This window comes from Bacidia gigantensis, assembly GCF_019456465.1.
Source record: "Bacidia gigantensis strain McMullin 20006 chromosome Unknown contig_278, whole genome shotgun sequence".
In the NCBI taxonomy this organism is placed as follows: domain Eukaryota; kingdom Fungi; phylum Ascomycota; class Lecanoromycetes; order Lecanorales; family Ramalinaceae; genus Bacidia; species Bacidia gigantensis.
In genome coordinates this window covers 181,121-201,333 of record NW_025408606.1, presented here as the reverse complement: position 1 = coordinate 201,333, position 20,213 = coordinate 181,121, and the positions used below count along the sequence as shown (strand labels likewise).

At 50.7% G+C, this 20,213-nt stretch overlaps 6 protein-coding genes across 6 annotated transcripts; 3 read left to right on the top strand and 3 right to left on the bottom strand.

Annotated features, from left to right (window-relative positions):
• Nucleotides 1-160: 160 nt before the first annotated feature.
• KY384_007529 (uncharacterized protein) lies at nucleotides 161-3,520 on the top strand (the record flags this gene model as incomplete). Its single annotated transcript, XM_044816020.1, has 1 exon — nucleotides 161-3,520. One exon carries the CDS (start codon nucleotides 161-163, stop codon nucleotides 3,518-3,520), a length of 3,360 nt encoding a protein of 1,119 aa, XP_044666660.1.
• Nucleotides 3,521-5,192: 1,672 nt separating this feature from the next.
• On the bottom strand, nucleotides 5,193-8,317 carry KY384_007528 (uncharacterized protein; the record flags this gene model as incomplete). Its single annotated transcript, XM_044816019.1, has 3 exons — nucleotides 5,193-5,482; nucleotides 5,526-8,106; nucleotides 8,150-8,317. 3 exons carry the CDS (start codon nucleotides 8,315-8,317, stop codon nucleotides 5,193-5,195), a joined length of 3,039 nt encoding a protein of 1,012 aa, XP_044666659.1.
• Nucleotides 8,318-8,756: 439 nt separating this feature from the next.
• Nucleotides 8,757-11,512, top strand: NIT4 (Nitrogen assimilation transcription factor nit-4; the record flags this gene model as incomplete). The annotated part of the gene is made up of 4 exons (XM_044816018.1): nucleotides 8,757-8,957; nucleotides 9,024-10,057; nucleotides 10,101-10,469; nucleotides 10,519-11,512. 4 exons carry the CDS (start codon nucleotides 8,757-8,759, stop codon nucleotides 11,510-11,512), a joined length of 2,598 nt encoding a protein of 865 aa, XP_044666658.1.
• Nucleotides 11,513-12,869: 1,357 nt separating this feature from the next.
• KY384_007526 (uncharacterized protein) lies at nucleotides 12,870-13,739 on the bottom strand (the record flags this gene model as incomplete). The annotated part of the gene is made up of 1 exon (XM_044816017.1): nucleotides 12,870-13,739. The coding sequence occupies one exon, from the start codon at nucleotides 13,737-13,739 to the stop codon at nucleotides 12,870-12,872; it is 870 nt and encodes a 289-aa protein (XP_044666657.1).
• A 2,467-nt stretch (nucleotides 13,740-16,206) lies between these two features.
• KY384_007525 (uncharacterized protein) lies at nucleotides 16,207-16,816 on the bottom strand (the record flags this gene model as incomplete). The annotated part of the gene is made up of 2 exons (XM_044816016.1): nucleotides 16,207-16,317; nucleotides 16,445-16,816. The coding sequence occupies 2 exons, from the start codon at nucleotides 16,814-16,816 to the stop codon at nucleotides 16,207-16,209; spliced, it is 483 nt and encodes a 160-aa protein (XP_044666656.1).
• A 1,673-nt stretch (nucleotides 16,817-18,489) lies between these two features.
• Nucleotides 18,490-19,835, top strand: KY384_007524 (uncharacterized protein; the record flags this gene model as incomplete). The annotated part of the gene is made up of 2 exons (XM_044816015.1): nucleotides 18,490-18,506; nucleotides 18,563-19,835. 2 exons carry the CDS (start codon nucleotides 18,490-18,492, stop codon nucleotides 19,833-19,835), a joined length of 1,290 nt encoding a protein of 429 aa, XP_044666655.1.
• Between the last annotated feature and the right edge of the window lie 378 nt (nucleotides 19,836-20,213).

Below are 20,213 nucleotides of genomic sequence, written 5' to 3'. Positions count from 1 at the left end.
CAATTGCTCTCGCTTGAGGTTCCAGCACCCCCTATGCATCGCCCGCAGCACTCGGGGCTTCATCCGAAGGGCAATAACATGGCCGGGAAAGGAGCAAGGGCTCCTTTGGCCCGGTCACATCATTCCTAACATGACTTATGCTTGCTGACCATCTCTTCCAATGTTGGGTCCCGTGTCAGGCTTGGGACGCCTTTTCAACCCAGCCTCCACCTCTTCATCCTCTCAAAACCTCAGAATTCACGGCCTGTACTATTCAATCGCCGAGGAGAGCGTTACATACGACCTGTTGTATCCACACATTAATTCACTCCAAGAAAACAAGCACCATACCTACCCAATAGACCAAGCAGAACCCCACCTTGTCGCATCGGCCGCCAAAAGCGCAGATGACGCAGGTGGGTTGGAATTACAAGCTTCAACAGACGTCAGACTCCTGGTTGCACAGAAAGTCAACGACTTTCACCGCGTACTCTTCGATACGCATCCTCCAAGCCCTTTCTCCGTGACCCGAGCAAGTCCGCCTCCCACTTCCGAAGGCAATGGCCACTTGAAAGAGGGTAGGGCCTTCGGAGGCCTAGGAAATTCGACTCGGGCGCAAAAAGCTCGAACAGCCCCACATAGCCGCCAGGCATCACAGTCGCAGACTCAGCCAAGCAATCCCTCCGCTGAGCCTGGGCTGTTTTCCAGCATCGGATACACAAATTTCTCTGGTAGCTCAGAGTCTCGGGGTGGTACAGCAAGACCAACTACAAGCGATGGAGAGAATACGCAAACGAAGGTCGCAAGAGAAGAACGAGAAGAGACGGAAGATATCTTGGCTTGTATGTTTGGAGCTCCAGGGTTCTACACCCCGGCCTCTACAAAGATCCATGTCAAACCCTACACACCTCGCACCCCTCCATTCAGCAGACCAGGCAGCCCAGAGAGCAAGCGATTCGTCAGTCCTGGCCGGCCAAAATCCTCTTTGCTTCGTTCAAGCACGAGTGAGAATATCTCAAGCTTGCCACCGATGTTGAGGATTAGCGAGGGTCAATTATCACGTCGAATGAGCGCTTACGTCCTTGTTACCAAACTTTTCACCATTGATCTTGCCAGTGATATTCGTCAGTGGCTAAATGACCCAGATCAATCTCCAGGCAAGGCTCGGCGGCTTTCTCATGCAGAGTCTGCTCGGCACACCAGTCATCCAAGGCAGGCAAAAAAGCTTGTTTTCGCAGTTGCTACAGTCTTATATCTCCCTTTTGCGCAGCACATGAGCCCCTTTCTCTCGGCAAAGAACTCAAAAACAGCTGACGGTCGCCTGCACGAAGACAGAGTGCCGCCTTATGATCGGAGCCAAATCCCCGAGAGAGCGGAGGACTACCTAGACAGTCGCATTGATCAATTACTGGATCGCTCGGGCTGCATTCTTCGCGCTCTCACATCGTTCGAAGATATTGTCCATGCGCAAGTGAAGAGCCTTCTACTAGATCAATTTCAAGAAGCGTCTACCTATCCTCGCCGAACACTTCAATTGAATGCTTCCGCATTACAGGACTCTAGAATCCTTCAAAAGACGGCAAATGTTCAGTGCAAGAGAATGGCACTTGCCCTCAGAATCCGCTCAGTTACCACGGGCCAAGCTCGTTGGGCACTTTGGCGAGGCGTAACGCGTAGCGTCAGTCACTTCTCCTCAGGTCATGAAATAAGCCCTTTCTTTCTCAACATGCTCACAGCATTCCTTGCATGTCACACGGGCTGGCTCTCTTCTTCAGCTTCACATTGGTATAGACATGTCTATAAACAACAACATCGAACCTGTACGAAGGCGGCGGAAGAATTGCCGTGTAGGACGGTGATAGTCTCATTGGACAAAATGGCAGCTCGGCGCATGGTGTTTCTATTGGCTGCCTTTTTGCCTCGCAACGTCTCGATACCACTCCATCAGGTTGACGAAGAGTTGAGCACATCCATGAATCGCGAACGGCGCTCTCACTCGTACGAACTCCGCGATTCTCATTTCCACCGACTGTCCCCTCGAAAGACGCCACAAGACCGAGTGGCACCATTCTCTGGGGTCGATTTAGATGCCTCCCGGACGACGTTGACCGAAGCCGACCAAAGTCCAATGAAGCCTAAGCATGCGCGGCGACCATCCGATGCTGGCTCAATCCGTAGCCTTGCCTTGCCTATCATTGCTACAGGAACCCGTAAGAGCAGCAGTACCACGACCTCAACGATCATGCCCGGTATCGAGCATCCTGTCCCTCGATTTTCTACAGCAAGCCCTGATTTGACGGAGATGCGACCTGAGAGCAGTGGTAGCTTGGCCGCAGTTTCGCTCCAAAGAACCCTTTCACGGTCCGACAGCAACGAGATGAGCAATTTTAGCCCTAGCTCACAAGGCAAGGATTGGTGGGGTAGCGTACGCAACGGGTTTTGGGGCAGTAGACGTGGCTCCTCAACGGAGAACAGCGAGGTCATGACCTCCTCGGGAGAAGGCTTAGGTATCAAAGGATCTCAACTATCAAGACCAGCCATTGGCAAGCTCGAAAGGATGGTGGAAGATGCGCAGCTCAATGGATCTCGTGGTGAAACGAGTGTGCTGAAAGGCGAAGGACCCGAGTCATCTCCGGGGATTACGAACGAGATCACAACACCGAGAGTTATATCGAGAACGATGGTACCCGAGCCTGAGCCCTTGACTCTCTCTTTCGACAAAGACGACGGAGTCATTGACGTTCAATATTCGCCCTCATCTCATTCAATACCATCGGCGTCGCCTTACAGTAGCTTCAACAGTGACTTGTCTCAAGAATCGCATACGCCGCGGCTTTCTGCTTCGCCGCCACGGAAACAAGCCTCATCAAACAATACTGCAGGCTGGCTCCGCTCCTTTCACCCTGATTTCGCCCTCCAAGCAGTCCGCCCTCACACTGCCTTGAAACAAGACATCAAGGCAGCAATGCGGGATGAGCCTGTTTCTGTTGCATTGACACCACACCCCACTGTTGTGGACGGCTGGATACCTGTAGCCACAACCATCATCGCTGACTCGGCTACCTCAACAGTAACCCGACTGACCCTCCGCCGCCGCAGCCCCAATCATTCACGCCCACACGATGCTCCTTCCACATATGACTCATCCGAAGAGTCTTTCACCGAAGAACCAATCTTACACCCCGAACCCCATCTCACCGACGCAATCGAGAGAATCCTCGCCCACCCTTCCTACAGCTCATCCCGCGCACCTTCACCACCGCGTCGATCGACTCCACCTCGTTCTACACCAAACCCTTATCTGACAAGCAACCACAACCCGGACCCACCGTCAGACTTATCGCGTAATGCCGAAACTAGAGAAACTATCCTTGGTGCTTTGGCTAGGATCGCTAAAGAAGTCGCTGGAGAGCTGGACCACGAGAGCCGTCACGATGATGGTGAGGGGGAAACCAGAGCCAGTAGGGAGGAGGGTAGTGTGCTGAGAGAGGGAGTGAGAGAGTGGATGAGGGATGTGAGGAATAAAGAGGCAGATGCATGATCTGGACGGGGGGAGGTAGCTGGCGTGCGTGCATATCGCACAGATAGTCGAGGCGGGGTAGGGGAGGTGGAGGGACTGAGCACGGCTTATGATGTTGTTTATTGTCCTGCCACTGATGTTGTACGAAATGATACCCATACCCATACCAAACAATGCATAAAGAGCATAGCGTAGCGTAGCTATAGTAATGAGTAATGAATTCATCCATCATATCTAACCCCCTCCCCCTTTCCCTCCTCGTTCTCCCCCGTCCTGATCATGACTCACCAGACCCCCCTTCACCCTAAAAGCACATCCCTAACCCTCTCAACATCCCCCTTCGCCCTCTTTATATCACCCCACTCAACTCCCATCATCCCCTCATCTCCCGTGATAATGTATATCGCGTCTGCGGCTGCGTTACGTATCTAGAACTCGGGGTGGGTGTCAGTGAATATGGATTGGGGGAGGAGGGGGTTGGTGTGATGTGGAGGGAGAAAGGGGAGGAAAGGAGGGGCAAGGCGGAAGGAGGAAGGGTAAAAGGAGCGCTAAGAAGAGATAGGGGGAAGGAATGGTGCAGAACGGAAGATGAGTGGCACGGGATGCTATAAGGGGAGGGAGGGAAGAGCGAAACTGTGGCAGGGCAAGAACATGGAGTAGCCGTCTCCACGCGAGACAAACGTGTAAAAGTAAAGGTGTAGTATAGACCAAGGAGAAGGGAAAGGGGGGAAGTACGTACCGTGGCGAAAGGACACACCAGCATCCCTAGCAATCTCTGCCTGCCCAACTTCTTTACTTCCTCCACTTTATCTGCCATGCCCTCCTTCTGAACTCTCCCCTTACCCTCCTCTTCCCCAATCTCAACTCTCCTATCTGTCTGCGCTCTAGCTTTTCCCATCCAGGCGCTGGCGGAATCGGCGCTAGTGCTGGAGGCGGGAGTAGAGTTGGAGGCGGGGGTAGGGAGGAGGTAGGAGGAAAGGGAAGCGAATGCGGCGTACACCTCCACCGCGGCCCCCAATTTCCTGAGGTCGTGGGATTGGTAGTGCGATTTTGTTACTGCTGCGAAGAGGGACTTTAGCGTGAATGCCGGCTTCACACTCTTCAGTTCCTTTTTCCCCGCCCCGTCTTCTTGGGTGTGGTGGTCGTGCTGCGCCTGCGGGTTGGATGGTGCAGGTAGGGACGGTGTAGGGGTGGTGGGAGGAGTTGTCGATATGGGGGGGCTGGAGGGGCTGGGGAGGGAGGGAGGGAGGTAGGGGAAGAGGGACGGCAAGAAGCCCGCGGAGACGATGTGGGCGAGGAGGAGGAGGGCTTGCGTGCGTGTGCGGTCGGCGGCGCGTTGGTCGGGGTTGGGGTCAGGGCTGGGGGAGAGGAGGGTGTAGATGCCGTTGAGAATTTGGATGAGACTGTCAGGGGATTTGCGAGAGGGCGGGGGATTGGTGATGTGTGATGCTAAGGCAGATAGGGCGGGAGTGGAGAGAGTGGAGGTGGTTGTGGAGGTGAGGAAGGAAGTCAGGATTGGGAGGGTGAGTTGAGGATGAGAAGGAGTGTAGGAGGAGAAGATGGTGAGGAAGAGGCGGAAGTGAGCGGGGCTTGTCGTTGGGTCCGTGCTGGATGTGGAGGGACTGAGAGGGGGAAGTCAGTTGTGCGCATGGAATAGATGATATGGGACGTTGGTGATGCTGTGAGTGTCGACTTACGGATATGTGAAGCTGAAGAGACCGAATGCCTGCCAGTTTCGACGAAGGCAGGATGTTGCTTCGACGCGGATTTTGTCGTAGTATTCGACGGCGAGAGCGCAGAGGAGGATGATCAGGCGTTGTCGGGCTTGTGAGTCGAGCAGATTGTCTGAGGGGGTCTGAAGGAGGAGCTCGGTGGCGGTAATGGCTTCGAGGCGGACGCTGGAGCCGACGTCACGGCTCTGGTGGTCGATCGAGAAGTCAGTGAGGGAGTTCTCGATAGCGCTGAAGAGTGCAGCGTTGGTTACTGGCAATGTTAGTGAGGTTGAATTAGGGGTGAAGGGGCTTACTGTTGCATTTGATAGGTCCCTCTGTTGCAGCGCGGAGGGCTGCACACCTGATCTCTTCCCAAGGTTCGCTGAGAAGCTGGTTGATCATATTCAAAGTAGCGTTCCGGCAGTCAATATAGCTCACGACACTTTGACGACTTGGGGCCTCGAAGAGATGAAACATTAGACCTATTGACTCGGTGAGACAAATGACCTTTTGAAGTTTGCGAGCTTCAGGGTTTCCGAGATATTGCAGCCATCTGTGAACCGTGTTCTGCAGCAATCCCGATGATGCAAGGCAGAGTAAGGCGTGAAGAGCCCCTGCACATACCCTTTGAACGGCTGAGTCTGATGAGAGAAGGCACCTTTCGACGTCCCTGATTTGTTCCTTGACCTCTTCTTCACTCGGTAAGGGTATGTAGAAGGGCAGATTGCGATGGCTGTAGCCTGCAATTGACGCAAATGACTGTACAAAAAGACATACAGCTTCTTGCATGCTACCAGAATCTGCTCCTGAAGACAAAGCGCCTTCCCCTTGTAGACTCTTTAAGGCAGCTATAGGTATTTTCCAGTCCATTGGGAGACTTCCACTCGCAACGGCATCCGAGGTTCGTGCCTCTATTCTCGTACGATCCTTGCTGAGAATGTCATGCATCCTACGGTCATTGTCATGACTTTGCCACATTCCGTGAATTGTGTCCAGCATTGCACCCAGTGCCATGAGGAGGCTAGAGTGCAGCACGGCTTCTCCATTGGAAGCAGCATACGCAGCCTGCCAAAAGAACGTGAACTGATTGAAGGTATTTAAAGAGGCTACGCTCAGATATCCTATACTTTGAGCAGCGAGGCGGCGGTCAGCGACATCACGGCTTTGAAAACCTCTCCAGCCTTTCAGACCCAAAAACAGAAGTAGCGCTGTCTGATCATCGTTCAAAAGACGCAAGACTTCAGAGGCGACCTTGAGCATCGCGTTAGTTCGGGATGCAACCGCGTAATAGTCGACAATCCGGACTAATCCGAGCCCTTCTTTGATCTTGTTTGGGTGCCTACCAACCATCTCCTGTAGTGCGGCTGAAGCTCCCCGGCGGATATTACCTGCTGGATCGAAACATGCGAGGGAGACTAGTTGAAATGATAGGTCATGCATGAATGAATGATCAGGAGAGAATGTCTCGTTCGTTTTGTATTTTCTCGAAAGCGCCCAGACTGAGAAGATTGCCGCGTCCCGAACATTCTCACCTACCCTAGCTCCCTGTATGTTCTGCTGATTAAAGCTCATGGCTTTAGTGAGGACGGAAGCGATACGTGAGAGAGAAGTCACAGGAACAGCGCGGCGAAACAGCAAGTGTGCGATAGCAAGGACGTATCCATGCCAAAGATTAGCATTTGACATTTGGTAGTCGATGTCTGGGGTTTCAATCGCAAGTTGAACTTTCGGAGGTAGATATTGTTCGTCTGAGGTAGCATTTTGATGCGTAAGAGGAGTTTTCTTGTACTGCTGATCGTGTGCTGAAATAGAGGATTGATCGATCTCATTGAAGTCTTCTGAGAGATCTGACAGTATTTGATCCAACACCTCCTCCGCAAGATCCTGTCCGATCTGCGAAGAAACGACTCCAAGTGCCTTACTTGCTTTGAAGCGAACCGTTGTGCTCTCATCGGCAAGCATGGATAGCAGGAAAGAAATGACCGCTTGCAGGATGTCTTCTTGATCGCCCCATCGAATTGGATATGCTACAGAACCAAGCTCTCGATAAAGCTTGACGGTAAGAGCACCAATACCGCCGGTGGCAAACAAGGCTGATTGACATTGCTCATCGTTCAGAGTCGTCTGCGCTAGTTTCCAAACAGACGAAAAATTGCATATCAAAGTTCTCTCGTCCGCCGTCTTGAGAAAATCTCCCATGAAAGAAAGCGCTGAATGGGCGAAGAAAACGTCGCTCGTTTGAGCCAAATCAACCTCCTCGACTAAGCTCACAGTCCATGGGATCATCCACTGGTCGAGATTTGCACGCGACATATCTGTCCTGAGCGTCAGCCGTAAGAGAAGCTTCACTGCAGGTCCTCGCTCCGGTCCAGCTTTATCGAGGAAGAATGTGGCGGTTTGGATCAGCCGCCTAGAGATTGCAGGTAAAGAACGCGGGACGGGCATGAGAAGCGGTGGCATTGTCAATTCGTCTCCAAACTCTTCCGGAAAGACGTTGGTGAGATCGTTTGGAACAAGCAACAAATGACACAACCAGATGAGCATAACGTATCGCTCTTGCCATGTACATATGTCTTCGTCAAAAGGGATGGGTCCTCGTGACTTGGTAATCCAAGGATTCCAGAGAAGAAAAGCTTCGAACATGGGTTCTAAGTATCGAGGCTCATTATGAAGCAACTGAGTGATGATATTTTGGCCGCGAACCTTACAGAAAGTATAGAGAATGTAGCAGACTGCTCTTGGCAGCGGCAGCACGTCCTCTTTACGACGCCCAGCATCCTGCAAATACCTGTGCTTGTGGATTTCCAAATACTCAACGAAGGCGTCGGAAACTTCTCCGATGAACGCCTTGAGCTTTCGATCAAGAAGCTGTGGAAGTTCTTGAAAATAATCAATCTATTGTTGTCAGAATATCTACCTACTCGAGAGGAATACCTACCGCTACTGTTATACGGTCAACCGCGCGCCGTCGTACCAATGTGTGGACTTTTCGAGTCTTGGAAGAGTGGAGAATGCCTTTGATTCCATGCTCGATGGCAGCTAATCTATCAGTTGAATGACGTTGGACTTCGACATCTCTCTCCCCCTCGACTTTGTCCTCCGGCATGGTCCTGCAATTGGAAGAGAAGGCTGATCAAGACCAGACGATAAGTCCTGGTCGTCAGAGTACTCATGACCAAGTGCAATTACAAGATTTAAGAGCTTTAGCCTTCATTGTACGGTAAAAGGGTAGTATATCGACCAATTCGATATTTCGCTGCGGGACACATGACTGACGCGTGCTGATTGGCTGACCCGGAAGAACTGTTCTGCCGGAGGGCAAGAAACGCCATGACATGTTATCGCAACTTCTTGTATCACAGCTGACTCGTTATCGGCGCTCAGGGTCACTTCTGATGCAATGAGGATGACGACGGGAGGCCTTGATACAGCTATAAACATGTCAAGTCGTCGTGTTACCGGTGGCTGAGCCACTACCGGAGGTAAAAAGACCCAATCGTCCTTCTTCAGGGTCCAGCTCGATATCAAAAGACATTTCCGAGGAGATGGCGACCGAAACGAAAACCGAAGAATCTGACTTCTCCACCCCGCAGGATCTTGGAAGCCCGGACCACCTCACCCCAAAGTCCAACACCAAAACCAAGTCGCAATCGCGAAATGAGGACAAATCTTCTGATGGAGGTAATTCCGTCAAACGGAGATGTGTGAGCACGGCTTGCATAGCATGTAGGAAACGCAAATCAAAGGTCCGTTCCCCTGAGCAGCTAATCTCCTAGCAAGGAAATTGGCTGACATGAGCTCCTTATCAATAGTGTGATGGAAACACTCCAAGCTGCGCAGCCTGCTCCTCCGTCTATGGCACCGAATGCATCTACGACCCTAATTCAGACCATCGCCGGAAAGGTGTCTACAAAAAAGATATTGACAATCTCAAGACGCGGAATTCTACCCTTCAGACCTTGATCCAAGCCATCCTCAATTTCCCTGAAAATGAAGTCCCAGACCTAGTCAAGCAGATTCGGACGTGCGAGAGTTTGGATGATGTGGCAGAGTCTATTATAGCAAGGAACAATGCCCTCGGTGCGGATGATGAAGATGTCGATGGCGCGACCCCAGAGATCGGGACTCCTTCTGTGGTGCCACGATTCGAGAAAGAGCTTTCGGGAAAGATGGGCAAAATGCGGTTGGAGAATGGCTCCGTCAGTATCATTGGAGGCACATCGAATCTCATCTTTATCGGCGACAATGGCGAGCTAGATGATGGAACAAGCTCGATGGATGAAGAACCGTACATGAGACTTCAACAAGAGCCCGCCACATCTTGGACCACCGTCACAAATGATGCACAGCTGGTCATGCACCTCATGAATATGTACTTCACTTGGCACTACACTTACTTCACAACCTTGTCAAGGGACCTGTTTTGGAGCGAGTTTAAGCAAGGAAAGCCAGCAAAAGATGCCAAGCGGAGGACGGAACACTGTACCGAGCTTCTAGTCAACGCAATGCTAGCTCTCGGCTGTCATTTCACCTCATGGTCTGCCGCGCGGGCAGTCCCTGATGATTCGGCGACTGCTGGCGATCATTTCTTCCAAGAAGCAAAGAGGCTCATCCTACAAAATGATGAGCATGAAAAGCCAAGGCTGGCGACCGTTCAAGCTCTTGCACTCATGTCAGTACGTGAAGCAGGGTGCGGGCGTGAGGCTCGCGGCTGGGGTTATAGTGGTATGAGCTTCAGAATGGCTTACGATCTCGGCTTGAATATTGACTCGGGTTCTGACAATCTCGATGAATCGGAGGTCGATGCAAGAAGGATTACCATTTGGGGTTGCTTCTTATTTGACAAGTGAGTGTAGTATCTCTGTGTAGCTGCTGGGCTAATGGTACAGATGTTGGTCAAATTATCTCGGCCGACAACCACAGATTCCACAGTCCGGCATCGCTGCGCCCAAGTTCGATGTCTTCCCAACCGAGGATGCCGAAATGTGGCGTTCTTATTCAGATGGCGGAGTCGAGCAATCCAACGTTCAGCCAGCTCGTACTCGCGCGGTTGCTCTGCAAATATCGCAACTCTGTGAAATCAGCAGTGATTTGCTACTCTACTTTTATCATCCACATCTACTAGAGAAGCCTCTCGGCAAGCAAGCGGAACTGAAGAAGCTTAGTGAGCTGCACACAAGGCTTGAAGCATGGCGCAAGAACTTGCCGAAGGAGATGGAGCCTAAAGAGGGTCAGCTGCCTAACGTGCTCGTCATGCAGTGAGTCAAAATCATTCCTCTGTCATTGCTGGTCTGACGATTTCATTAGTATGTTCTTCCAACTTCTCTTCATCCACCTGTTCCGACCATTCTTAAAGTACAAGCAAGCCAACTCTCCCCTCCCGAGTCATGTCTCGCCTCGCAAATTCATCACCCACTCTGCTGCCACGATTTCGAAGCTGCTGCGACTCTACCGCAGAACATACGGTCTCCGCCAGATATGCAACATAGTTGTCTACATTGCCCATACTGCGTGTACAGTCCATCTACTCAACCTTCCTGATAAGACAGCGCAACGAGATATTCAGCACGGCTTGAATCATCTCGAGGAGATCTCAGAAGGCTGGATCTGTGCTCGTCGGACTCTCAGCATCCTTCACTTGGTCACCAGACGATGGCAAATCGAGTTGCCTGAAGCAGCAACAAAGGCTTTCATGCGCGCTGAAGCCAAATATGGCAGCATACGGACACCTGACCACGAACTCGATCTAAAGCTCGAAGAGCGTCAAACTATTTCTCCTCCGATGATGCAGGCCATGCAACCGCCTCCGCCGATGCCTCAGCAACCTAGCCACATTCCTCCTATGTCTCAAGCCCCTCCAAGCTTTTTCCCGCCTGCTCAGCCTCTCACTCAATCTCCCAATGCTAGATCGCAGCGATTGCCAAGCGGCGAATCCATGGCGCTTCCCCCACGAAGCTCTGCAGAGCTTGCTACCATGCCACGCCAACAGAACTACGTCATGCCAGGCGGACAGCAGCCGCCAACCTGGAATAATCAGCTACCACCCGGTACCTCTCCACAAGGACAACCCGCTGTCTCGAGTCCGACGGCTCTCTTTGGTGGTGTACATGGCCTCATGGCTGACCAGGAGTGGTGGCTTCGCGATTCGCAACAATTCTACACCAACTGGAACAGTGGAATGGATCCCAATGCAAATGGCTTCAACGGACCGAGAGTCAGCAGTAGTGGACCTAATAGACCGATGCCTGGGTACGACTTCGGGAACATAGGCGGCCCTAATGACGGGTATGGAAATTACTGAAATTGGACTATATCTGTGGCTTGTTGATGGTTGATGAGATACGTGTGAGTAATGGGAGATGAGATATATACTTGGACATGTGGAATGGTAACAAGAGACGTGAGTGGTATGATTGTAAAAGTCTGTGGCTGGGCTGGGCTAGGTATGTAAGGAATGAGCTATGAAGTAATGACTTACAGCTATCAAATCAGTATGTGAGCGTTCACATGGGTAATCGCCATCTAGAAGTACATAGGCAATACCCCTTTCTTTTCTCATTGGCATAATTTCAAGCCTCATTACTTCAAAAGGCGCTTCACCTCATAAATACATTCTTATACCTTCCATCCCCTACCAACAAGTACCAATGGCGGTCTCATCCCTAACCCTCCCTCCCGAAGTCCGTCATAGCATCCACTACCATCTCCTAAAATCCGATTCCAAATACGTTGTACCACAACTCCCCACTTGTCCACCACCACCCTCGCAACCCCCGCTCCACATACACAAAGAAATGCAGAGCCAACGACACCCTTACAATCTACCCATCCCCCTCCTCCGCGTAAGCAAACTCATCTCCACAAAAGCCACACGCGTCCTCTACAACCGCAACGGCTTCTCCCTCGACCCCCATCTTCAACAACCCCACCCATCCTTCTTCTACGCTGACCTCGTGAGACTAAGAACTACGGGAAAAAGTCCTATTGCTTGGCGGTGAGCTTTTTCACAGATAGGATATTTGCGAGCATGTCTAAATAAATGCTGCGGGTTTCCTCTCCCGGCGTCGATCTACTGCGAGATGAGATTGAAACTCCGGCCGGCTCCGCACCTTTTGACTTCGAGAGCTGGTGTTCACGCACGTGGGTGTTGGACGGGTTTAGGGTTTATGTTGAGGGTTTGGCTGATGAGATGGGGGATAGGACTGTTAGGATGTATATGCGCGATTGCGAGGCGGAGGGTTGGGGTTGTGAGATTGTTCCCGAGAAGGAAGGGGTGGGGGTTTTGGATTTTGATGGGGGTGATGGTGGTGGTGACTGGGATTTGGATGAATATGATGGTGACTGGATTCTGGTAAAATCATCCGAAATCTTGTTGTGGGATTTAGACAGCGAGGAAATGGAGGACGGAGAAGATGGTGAGTCAGGGGAGAGGGATGAGGAGCATGAGGTTGACGCTGAGGAAGATGCTTGGGAACGGGAGGTGAGAAGGCCGGTTAAAGGATGGAGAACGCGCTTGAGGATAGGAGATTGATGTCTTCAACAGATACTCTTGGAATAATCGAACCAAATTCTCTTTAGCAATAAGCTGACCGCGCCGTCACTCAACTCTAATCAATCCTACTAATGCATCTCAAACGCCTACAAGTCATAATGTTCATTCATACGTCTGGTTTCCTGAGTACCGGCGCTCTATACTCCTCAGGATCCGAGTCCCCGTCCGAATCTTGGAATTCAGACTCTTCTTCCGACGATTCCTTTTCCGTTTCTGACACGTATTCCTCTGGTTCCTCCTCTTCTTCTTCCTGTTCGTCTTCTCCATCTTCTGGGTCTTCTCCTTCTGGCTGTTCATCTTCTGGGTCTTCTCCTTCTGGCCGTTCATCTTCTGGGTCTTCTCCTTCTGGCCGTTCATCTTCTGGGTCTTCTCCTTCTGGCCGTTCATCTTCTGGGTCTTCTCCTTCTGGTTGTTCATCTTCTGGGTCTTCTACTTCTGGCTGTTCATCTCCTGGCTCTTGTTCCGGTTCCCCCTGCTGCGACTCCCCATTCTTAGAGCCTGGAGGTTCGGTACCTTCCCGTTCTGAATCTTCCCGTTCCGGTGTATCTTGTTTAGATCGCTCATCTTTGGACCCCTCCCGTTCTAAATTGTTGTCTTGCGGTCCCTGCTCTGATTCTTGCGCCGGTCCTTCCATCATCAACCAGAACTGATCCGAAAGGCTGGTTACTGGAAAAGGGCCCCAAAGCTTCGAGAAATGGTATTGTCCGTCTTGAAGAATGATCTCTTGAATCAGGTCTATCTCCTTCATTACTTGAATTCTCACGATAAGCCGCTCCATACCAGGATATGATTTTCGCGTTCCTGCGCTATTGCAAGGCAGGACAGTCAAGAAGACACGTGGAGTCTTGTGAGAATCAAGGAGCGCAGCCAATTCATCCATTGTCTCGTCCTCATAGGAATGTCCTTGAGAGATTGCTTTCCTTTGGATGTATTCGAATTCTCTGCAGAGGGCTCTGCGAGGCCGGAATGCGCTCATGGTGTGCCGTGAAAGGGGATTGAGATCCCTGGAAATCAGTACGATGTAGAGATATTACTTGCTAGGCGTCTTGAAAGAGATTCAGGACAGTCCAGTATCTCCAGTTGTAGCATCAGATGTTCGGCTGCGGAAGGCAAAAGATACCAGTGAATGATGCGACGGTCTCCAAGAAGAATGATTAGTTGAGATGTCACAATCATGTACAATGATGGCAAAAGAGTTACTTCTACAGGATGAAGAAGATGCTCTGCAAAAGAGAGGGGTCGTGACACACCACAAGTGTCGACACTTCACCCTCTACGAAATGCAATATCAGACTTCAATCAAGTAATGCCAGAATGCTGATGACTTTCAAATGCTAGTGAAAAAGCAACCAGACTTTTAAGAATGCCTATTTCCCACGTCGTGGTGGCTGCCCCAACAACAATTCACGGAAGGAGCTGCTCGTCCAGATACTCCTCCAAAACCCTTTCATTCACAAACACACTCTGCACCTTTCCCGAATCCCCATCCCCTTCCCCATCCGCGTTCCTATCCCCATTTCCCCCTTCACAAAACCCATAAGAAAACAAAAACGCCCTCACAGTCCCTAAATTCAGCTTCCCCTGACACGCCAAATTGAACAACTCAATCGCCTGCACATACGCCCCCTTAAACCCCCTCTCTTCCGTTCCAGCCGGTACAGCCGGGTCGATACCGAGCATCACAGCCCACGCGTTGAGGATGGTGTGGATGCCGCAGGCGTTGCTGCCGCGGACCTGGTGCGCGACGTTTGCGGTGTGGTGATGGATGGAGAAGTCTGAGGAGGGGGAGGGGGGAGGGAGCCAGTGGGAGGTGGTCATGATGTTTGAGGCGGCGGTGTGAAGCTGGTGGGAGTCTTGGATGGTGGGGGACGGGGAGGGGGAGGGGGAGGAGTCGTAGTACGTTATAGCTACTGAGCGGTTGATGGGGTCTTTTCGTGCTACGGCGAGGATGTGGTGGTTGCTCTCTTGATTGGTGAGTTCACTGGTATCAGTGTCTGCAGGGGTGAGAGATGAACGGTTTATGATAAGCGGGATTATCATTGTGTTGGAGTCGATGCCGTATTGGTGACCAGAGGAGTCTTTGCGGTGGAGCCAGCTTTGGAAGGCGGGGCCGGTTGCGTATGAGAAGGATTTGGAGTGAGGAGCGGGTGCTGAGTGCAGGGCAAGGAGTATGCTGGCGATGGAAATGTTAACGTGGCAGCTTTCGAGCCAGGAGAAGGTGTTGATGTGGAAATCGGCTTGATGGTCAGTTGTGCATGGCATGTTGAGGCGGCGCGGACTGGCTAGGAAACCTCGCGCTCTTCCTAGGAGGTATCTATCGCGCCATGTATGCTTGAGTGGTCTATTGCTTACTGTGTCTATTGCATTCAAAGCGTCCTGGACCGTTAGGATTGTGGCCTTCTTTGCAGGTTTGGCTCTCCGTCGGATGTATTTCTTTTGCCATGTTCTGTACCATCTTCTGTACCAACTTCTGTATCTAGAGATGGTGAGCTTTTGGCGACGACGTACTGCTTTGTCTACCTTATTTCTGTGGCATTTGCATATCTGTTCACTGCCAATACGATTTGCTTTACTCCTTTTGGCGACCTTTCATCATTTGTTAGCAAACACTCATGGCTGAATGCCGAAGACTCACCTTTTGTGTCTTTGCTTTCTCTAAAGCTTCATACTGGCGTCGCTGTACCTTGTGATTTTGCTGGGATACATTAGCCATCACGTCCAGAACGTAGACACCCTGCCCGTCAGATTTGTTTGAAAAGTATCAGTCTTTTGCCCAAGATGAGCCTGCCATAGACTTACCAGCTATATGCAGAAGGGTTCCACACGGTTCTTCTAAAGAGCCATGAAGGCTCGTGTGAATGTAAGGATATGATCATCACAATACACAGTCTAATAATAACTTTCAATCTCATTGTTGACCCAATTGATGGACAAACTTCGTTAATCCGGCCTCGACTTCTCTTTCACAAGGCATGAACCTTGGTATTGACACAAGAAAGAATCGCTCAGCTTGGAACCATTGTGTGCGGCATACCGTCAACAAGAGATACGAGATTGCAATCAAACTTGTCAAGGACTAAATTTCATTTGCTTTCCAGGTGCATACACATGCGACGTCGACCGTAATCGAAGTCGAACGCAACACGAACACCAGCTTTGGCTGTCCGCGCCTGTTCGCCCATCTTAGAAGAGAGATTCTAAAAAAGCTGCATTGAAAAGGATTCGAAGTCTTTCCAGACGATTTTATGAATAATAGAGATTTTGCATGCTATCATTCAATTTTAGGCAGTACAGCAGGGAAACGAATGTCATAGCCAACAGCTTTTTCGCCCTCGCCTATCCTCTATAAAAGACGCAAAAGAGCTGTCCAAAAGTCTCATCCTCTTCTAGGCCTGTGATCAAGCCGTTACCCTATATTTTTTGAATGTACCAAGCGGCCCATTTCACCCAGCCTGATGTTGAGCATTTCCTCTATCCACCTCGCCTTCTACCTCTACCTTTTCCACGCCTCGATCCCGAGCCACTAAAAGGGTATCTTCGTGGACGACGAGGAACTAAAGGAGGTAGACCTCGCTGTTGCCGTCTCTGAGCTGCCTGTTGCCGTCTCTGATCTGCCGTTGCCCGGTTGGCAGCTGCCAACTGTGCTGCCTCAGCTGCGTCTCGTTGGGCTTGAGCTGCAACTTGCGCCTGCACGGCAAGATCACAATTTCTCAGGATTTCCTCACACGTGGTGAGTCTTGCTTGATAATCTCTCCCATCTTCATATGGAGGTACACCAGTATCGTTCGCCGCCCGACGTGCAATCTGGATACGTTCATCAGAAAGATGGAAACTGCAGAGCTCAGAACAGCTTACCGCGCGAGAGGGTCGATAATTCATTGCAGCTTTTGTGCGCCACCAGAACATTACTGCTTCCCCAATTTCTATCACTGCGAAATCCGCCATAGGCCCGATGATTGTCATCCTGGGGAATGGCGCATTGTTCACACGAAGGTTGTCTAGATCATAATTGACAAAGAAATAATCTAGCCTTCCTTCCACGGTGTTTGACATCCTTGTGCTCCATAGCATCTTATATGCGCTTCCTTGATAATGTCGGAAATTCATCCTAATGTTATGTCAGTTTCTTCTACAGAGAGTATGAACATGGAAATTACATGAGAAATGTTGCGTGTGGATTCCGCCAGAGTTGGCGATCATGGCGGATGCGAGTATTTCCAAGAAAAATTGAGAAAGGATTGCACCCATTTTTGCAAAGCCCGGGACGGTTTGGGGCGGGCAACGCCTCTTGAATCAGTTGAGGCCGATGATTTGGTTGGCGGATTGCCAGATCCAGATGTGCCGTCCATCTTTGCCTTTCGATCTGCCACAAATTAAGTCTCTGGTTTTGTGCCTCCCAATGATCATATCGGTCTGCAAGTGGCGAAATGAAGGGGGAAGGAGGGCAAGACAGGACTGTATAACCACTGCATTGGGCGTTGGGAAGATATCCTTTAGGTGCCAACGATGCCACGACCTCGTGTATATCATTAGGATCCATCGGTCCTGTCTGATACTTGCCTCGAAATTATTGAAGACCAAGTAAAGAACTGATATTCTTGCGACTAAGGGTGAGAACTTGAGCAATATAAAGGAACAAGGGCTCTTTAGGTGATGGCCACAAGTATCACAGCATATTACGACGCAAGCAGCATGAGCGCAAACTGGTGGAGATTTCTATGTCGTGAAAACGTCTCACAAAGGAATACTGTTGCCATTTCATAGAGACAACTTGGCCAGAAGGCGGTCAATGTGGCCTTGTCTCCACACACCATTGCATGGGTTGCCTGGGATTGGCCTCTGAACATGTTTGTGAATTGTGCGTGCGGAATGGTGTTCCAGAAGCGCTTCGCACCGCCTCAAAGAGGAGCGCTGTAGGACAATCATGGTACAAACAATTGTAGTATGTAGCGACTGGGTTGATCTCGGTGGCGAATAGAAGCCTCAGGCATATACGTTACGGTGCCTTTGTAGACGAGCTGCAAGTCCTTGAGCAATTCATGATGCCGCTGGTCCATGGAATTTTCGATATCAGACACCAGCTACTCTGCAGACCCCGGCAGATAGTCCTTCTGATTGGTGGTGTTTGACCTTGGTTCAGCCAAACAGGATGGTTCCTCCACTTGCTCTTTCGAGGCGGATGTCACACCTCTTTGACTGAATGGTGTAATTGACTAGTGGACACTTGCAGACAACAAAAATGGCAGTCGCCAAACTCCCTTGTGAGAACCCTTGTCCTGTAAAATCTCTCACGAGACCATTCATATGTAGAAGAACCAATCGGTCGCAAAATCGAGATTTCTTTGATGTTTCCTCGTCGTTTCACTCCACGTTGAGTATTGATGAATCGCGAAAGACATAAAAATGATAAGAGCGTTAGGGCTGGCAGCCCTGGAAGCACCCTTAGTGCTGGCTCCCCGGCGGCCCCCCGGAAAGGATCCGCCCAAGACATGCGCTAGTCCGTTTTTAGACGAGTATAATGATCATGGCAATTAGTCGCGAAGTTTTCCTTCGCCGTGACAATGTCTTGTAGACGAAAAGACATACGGCGCAGATTCATGCTCGATCATGAGCGCCTCTACTGAGCATCTTCAATGCTGACACGGCTTTGACAAAACGATCGTACTTTCGTGCCTGTACACCACCCTCCGTTGTCGAATTGCTTTCACATCCACACACTCGCCACTATGAGCGACCTAGACAGGTTTGAGATGTCTGCAGTTGCTCCATAACGATCTGATACTGACAAATCCTTTCCAGGGCCATCAGTGACCTACGCGCATGCAAGATCATTCCCGAAGCACATGTCAGGGAAATATGTCACAAAGCGCGGGAATTGTTGATAGAAGAGGCGAACGTGGTACAAGTCGATGCCCCCGTCACAATATGTGGAGACATACATGGACAATTCCACGACCTCATGGAGCTCTTCAGAGCTGGTGGTGATGTTCCCGATACGAATTACCTTTTCATGGGCGACTTCGTTGACCGAGGCTTTTACTCGCTGGAAAGCTTCATGCTCCTTCTATGCCTCAAAGTACGATATCCCGACCGCATCACTTTGATACGGGGAAATCATGAATCACGACAGATAACGACGGTCTATGGATTCTACGATGAATGTCACAGGAAGTACGGGAGCGCAAATGTCTGGAGATACTGTTGCGACGTGTTTGACTACTTGGCATTGGGAGCATTAGTTCTTGGGACGAGCTCGAACTTGGAGCCCGCACCCATTGACCCTGCACAAGATGTTGATGAGGTGGATGAGAATACGGAGGTAGAGATTATTGACTTTCGGAACGGCAAGCACATCGTGAGAGAACGACATGCACGGAGGTTCATATCGAGAGGACCTGACGCTTTGGGCTCTTCGCCGCCCACATCACCGCCTCTGAGAGCTAAGAAAGCCGATACTGGGTCAAGAGCAAGGTCGAAGAACAGTGGAGGAGCAGTGTTATGCGTTCACGGAGGCCTGAGCCCGCTCATCGACTCGGTGGACCGGATACGGCAGATAGATCGCAAGCAAGAGGTACCACACGAGGGATCTATGTGCGATCTACTATGGAGTGACCCGGATGATATCGATGGTTGGGGTTTGTCGCCCCGAGGGGCAGGCTTCTTGTTTGGCGGAGACATTGTCAAGAGATTCAACCACATCAACGATCTCTCCCTCATTGCAAGAGCGCACCAATTGGTCATGGAAGGATACAAGGAAATGTTCGACTCGCAGATAGTCACGGTGTGGTCAGCCCCGAATTACTGCTACCGTTGTGGAAACGTTGCGTCCATCCTGGAGCTGGGAGAAGATACCACAACTGGTGGAATCATTGCAAGGAACAATGGAGATGTCGCAAGAAGTCTTGCTGCCGCACCTGCCAATAGTGCACCAAAACAGGGTCCTGGAAGAAGATATAGAGTATTCGATGCCGCGCCGCAAGATCCGAGGGGGATGCCGGCGAAAAAGCCAGTGGCTGACTATTTCCTGGTGAGATTGGTGCCTTGCTGCATTTTATGGGTGAAAGCATGCTAACTTGGAGTAGTGAACGCTGAGCTTTGGAGCCAGATGAACTAGATTACGACTGCGTTTAAAGATACCCCAACAAACTGAATGACTTGCAATTCGCTTCTCCAAGTATAGCTCATGTGATCATAAATGGTGCTCACTAGGTCCCAGCCCGCTAAGTATGGAATACGGTCATCTGATAGCAATTAGGCTTGCAAGATGTGGCTCTAGACTAGGAGCGAAGCTATTCACACTGCATCAAATGGACGACGAGCATGCTAATACCCTACTTTTGCATGAGTTGTTATAACCCAATGGCAGCCACTAGTCAAACTGTTTTCCGCTCCTCGAGAAAGCTTGCGATCAGGACTGACCTGCTGCGGTATCGATCATGGGAATTCTCGA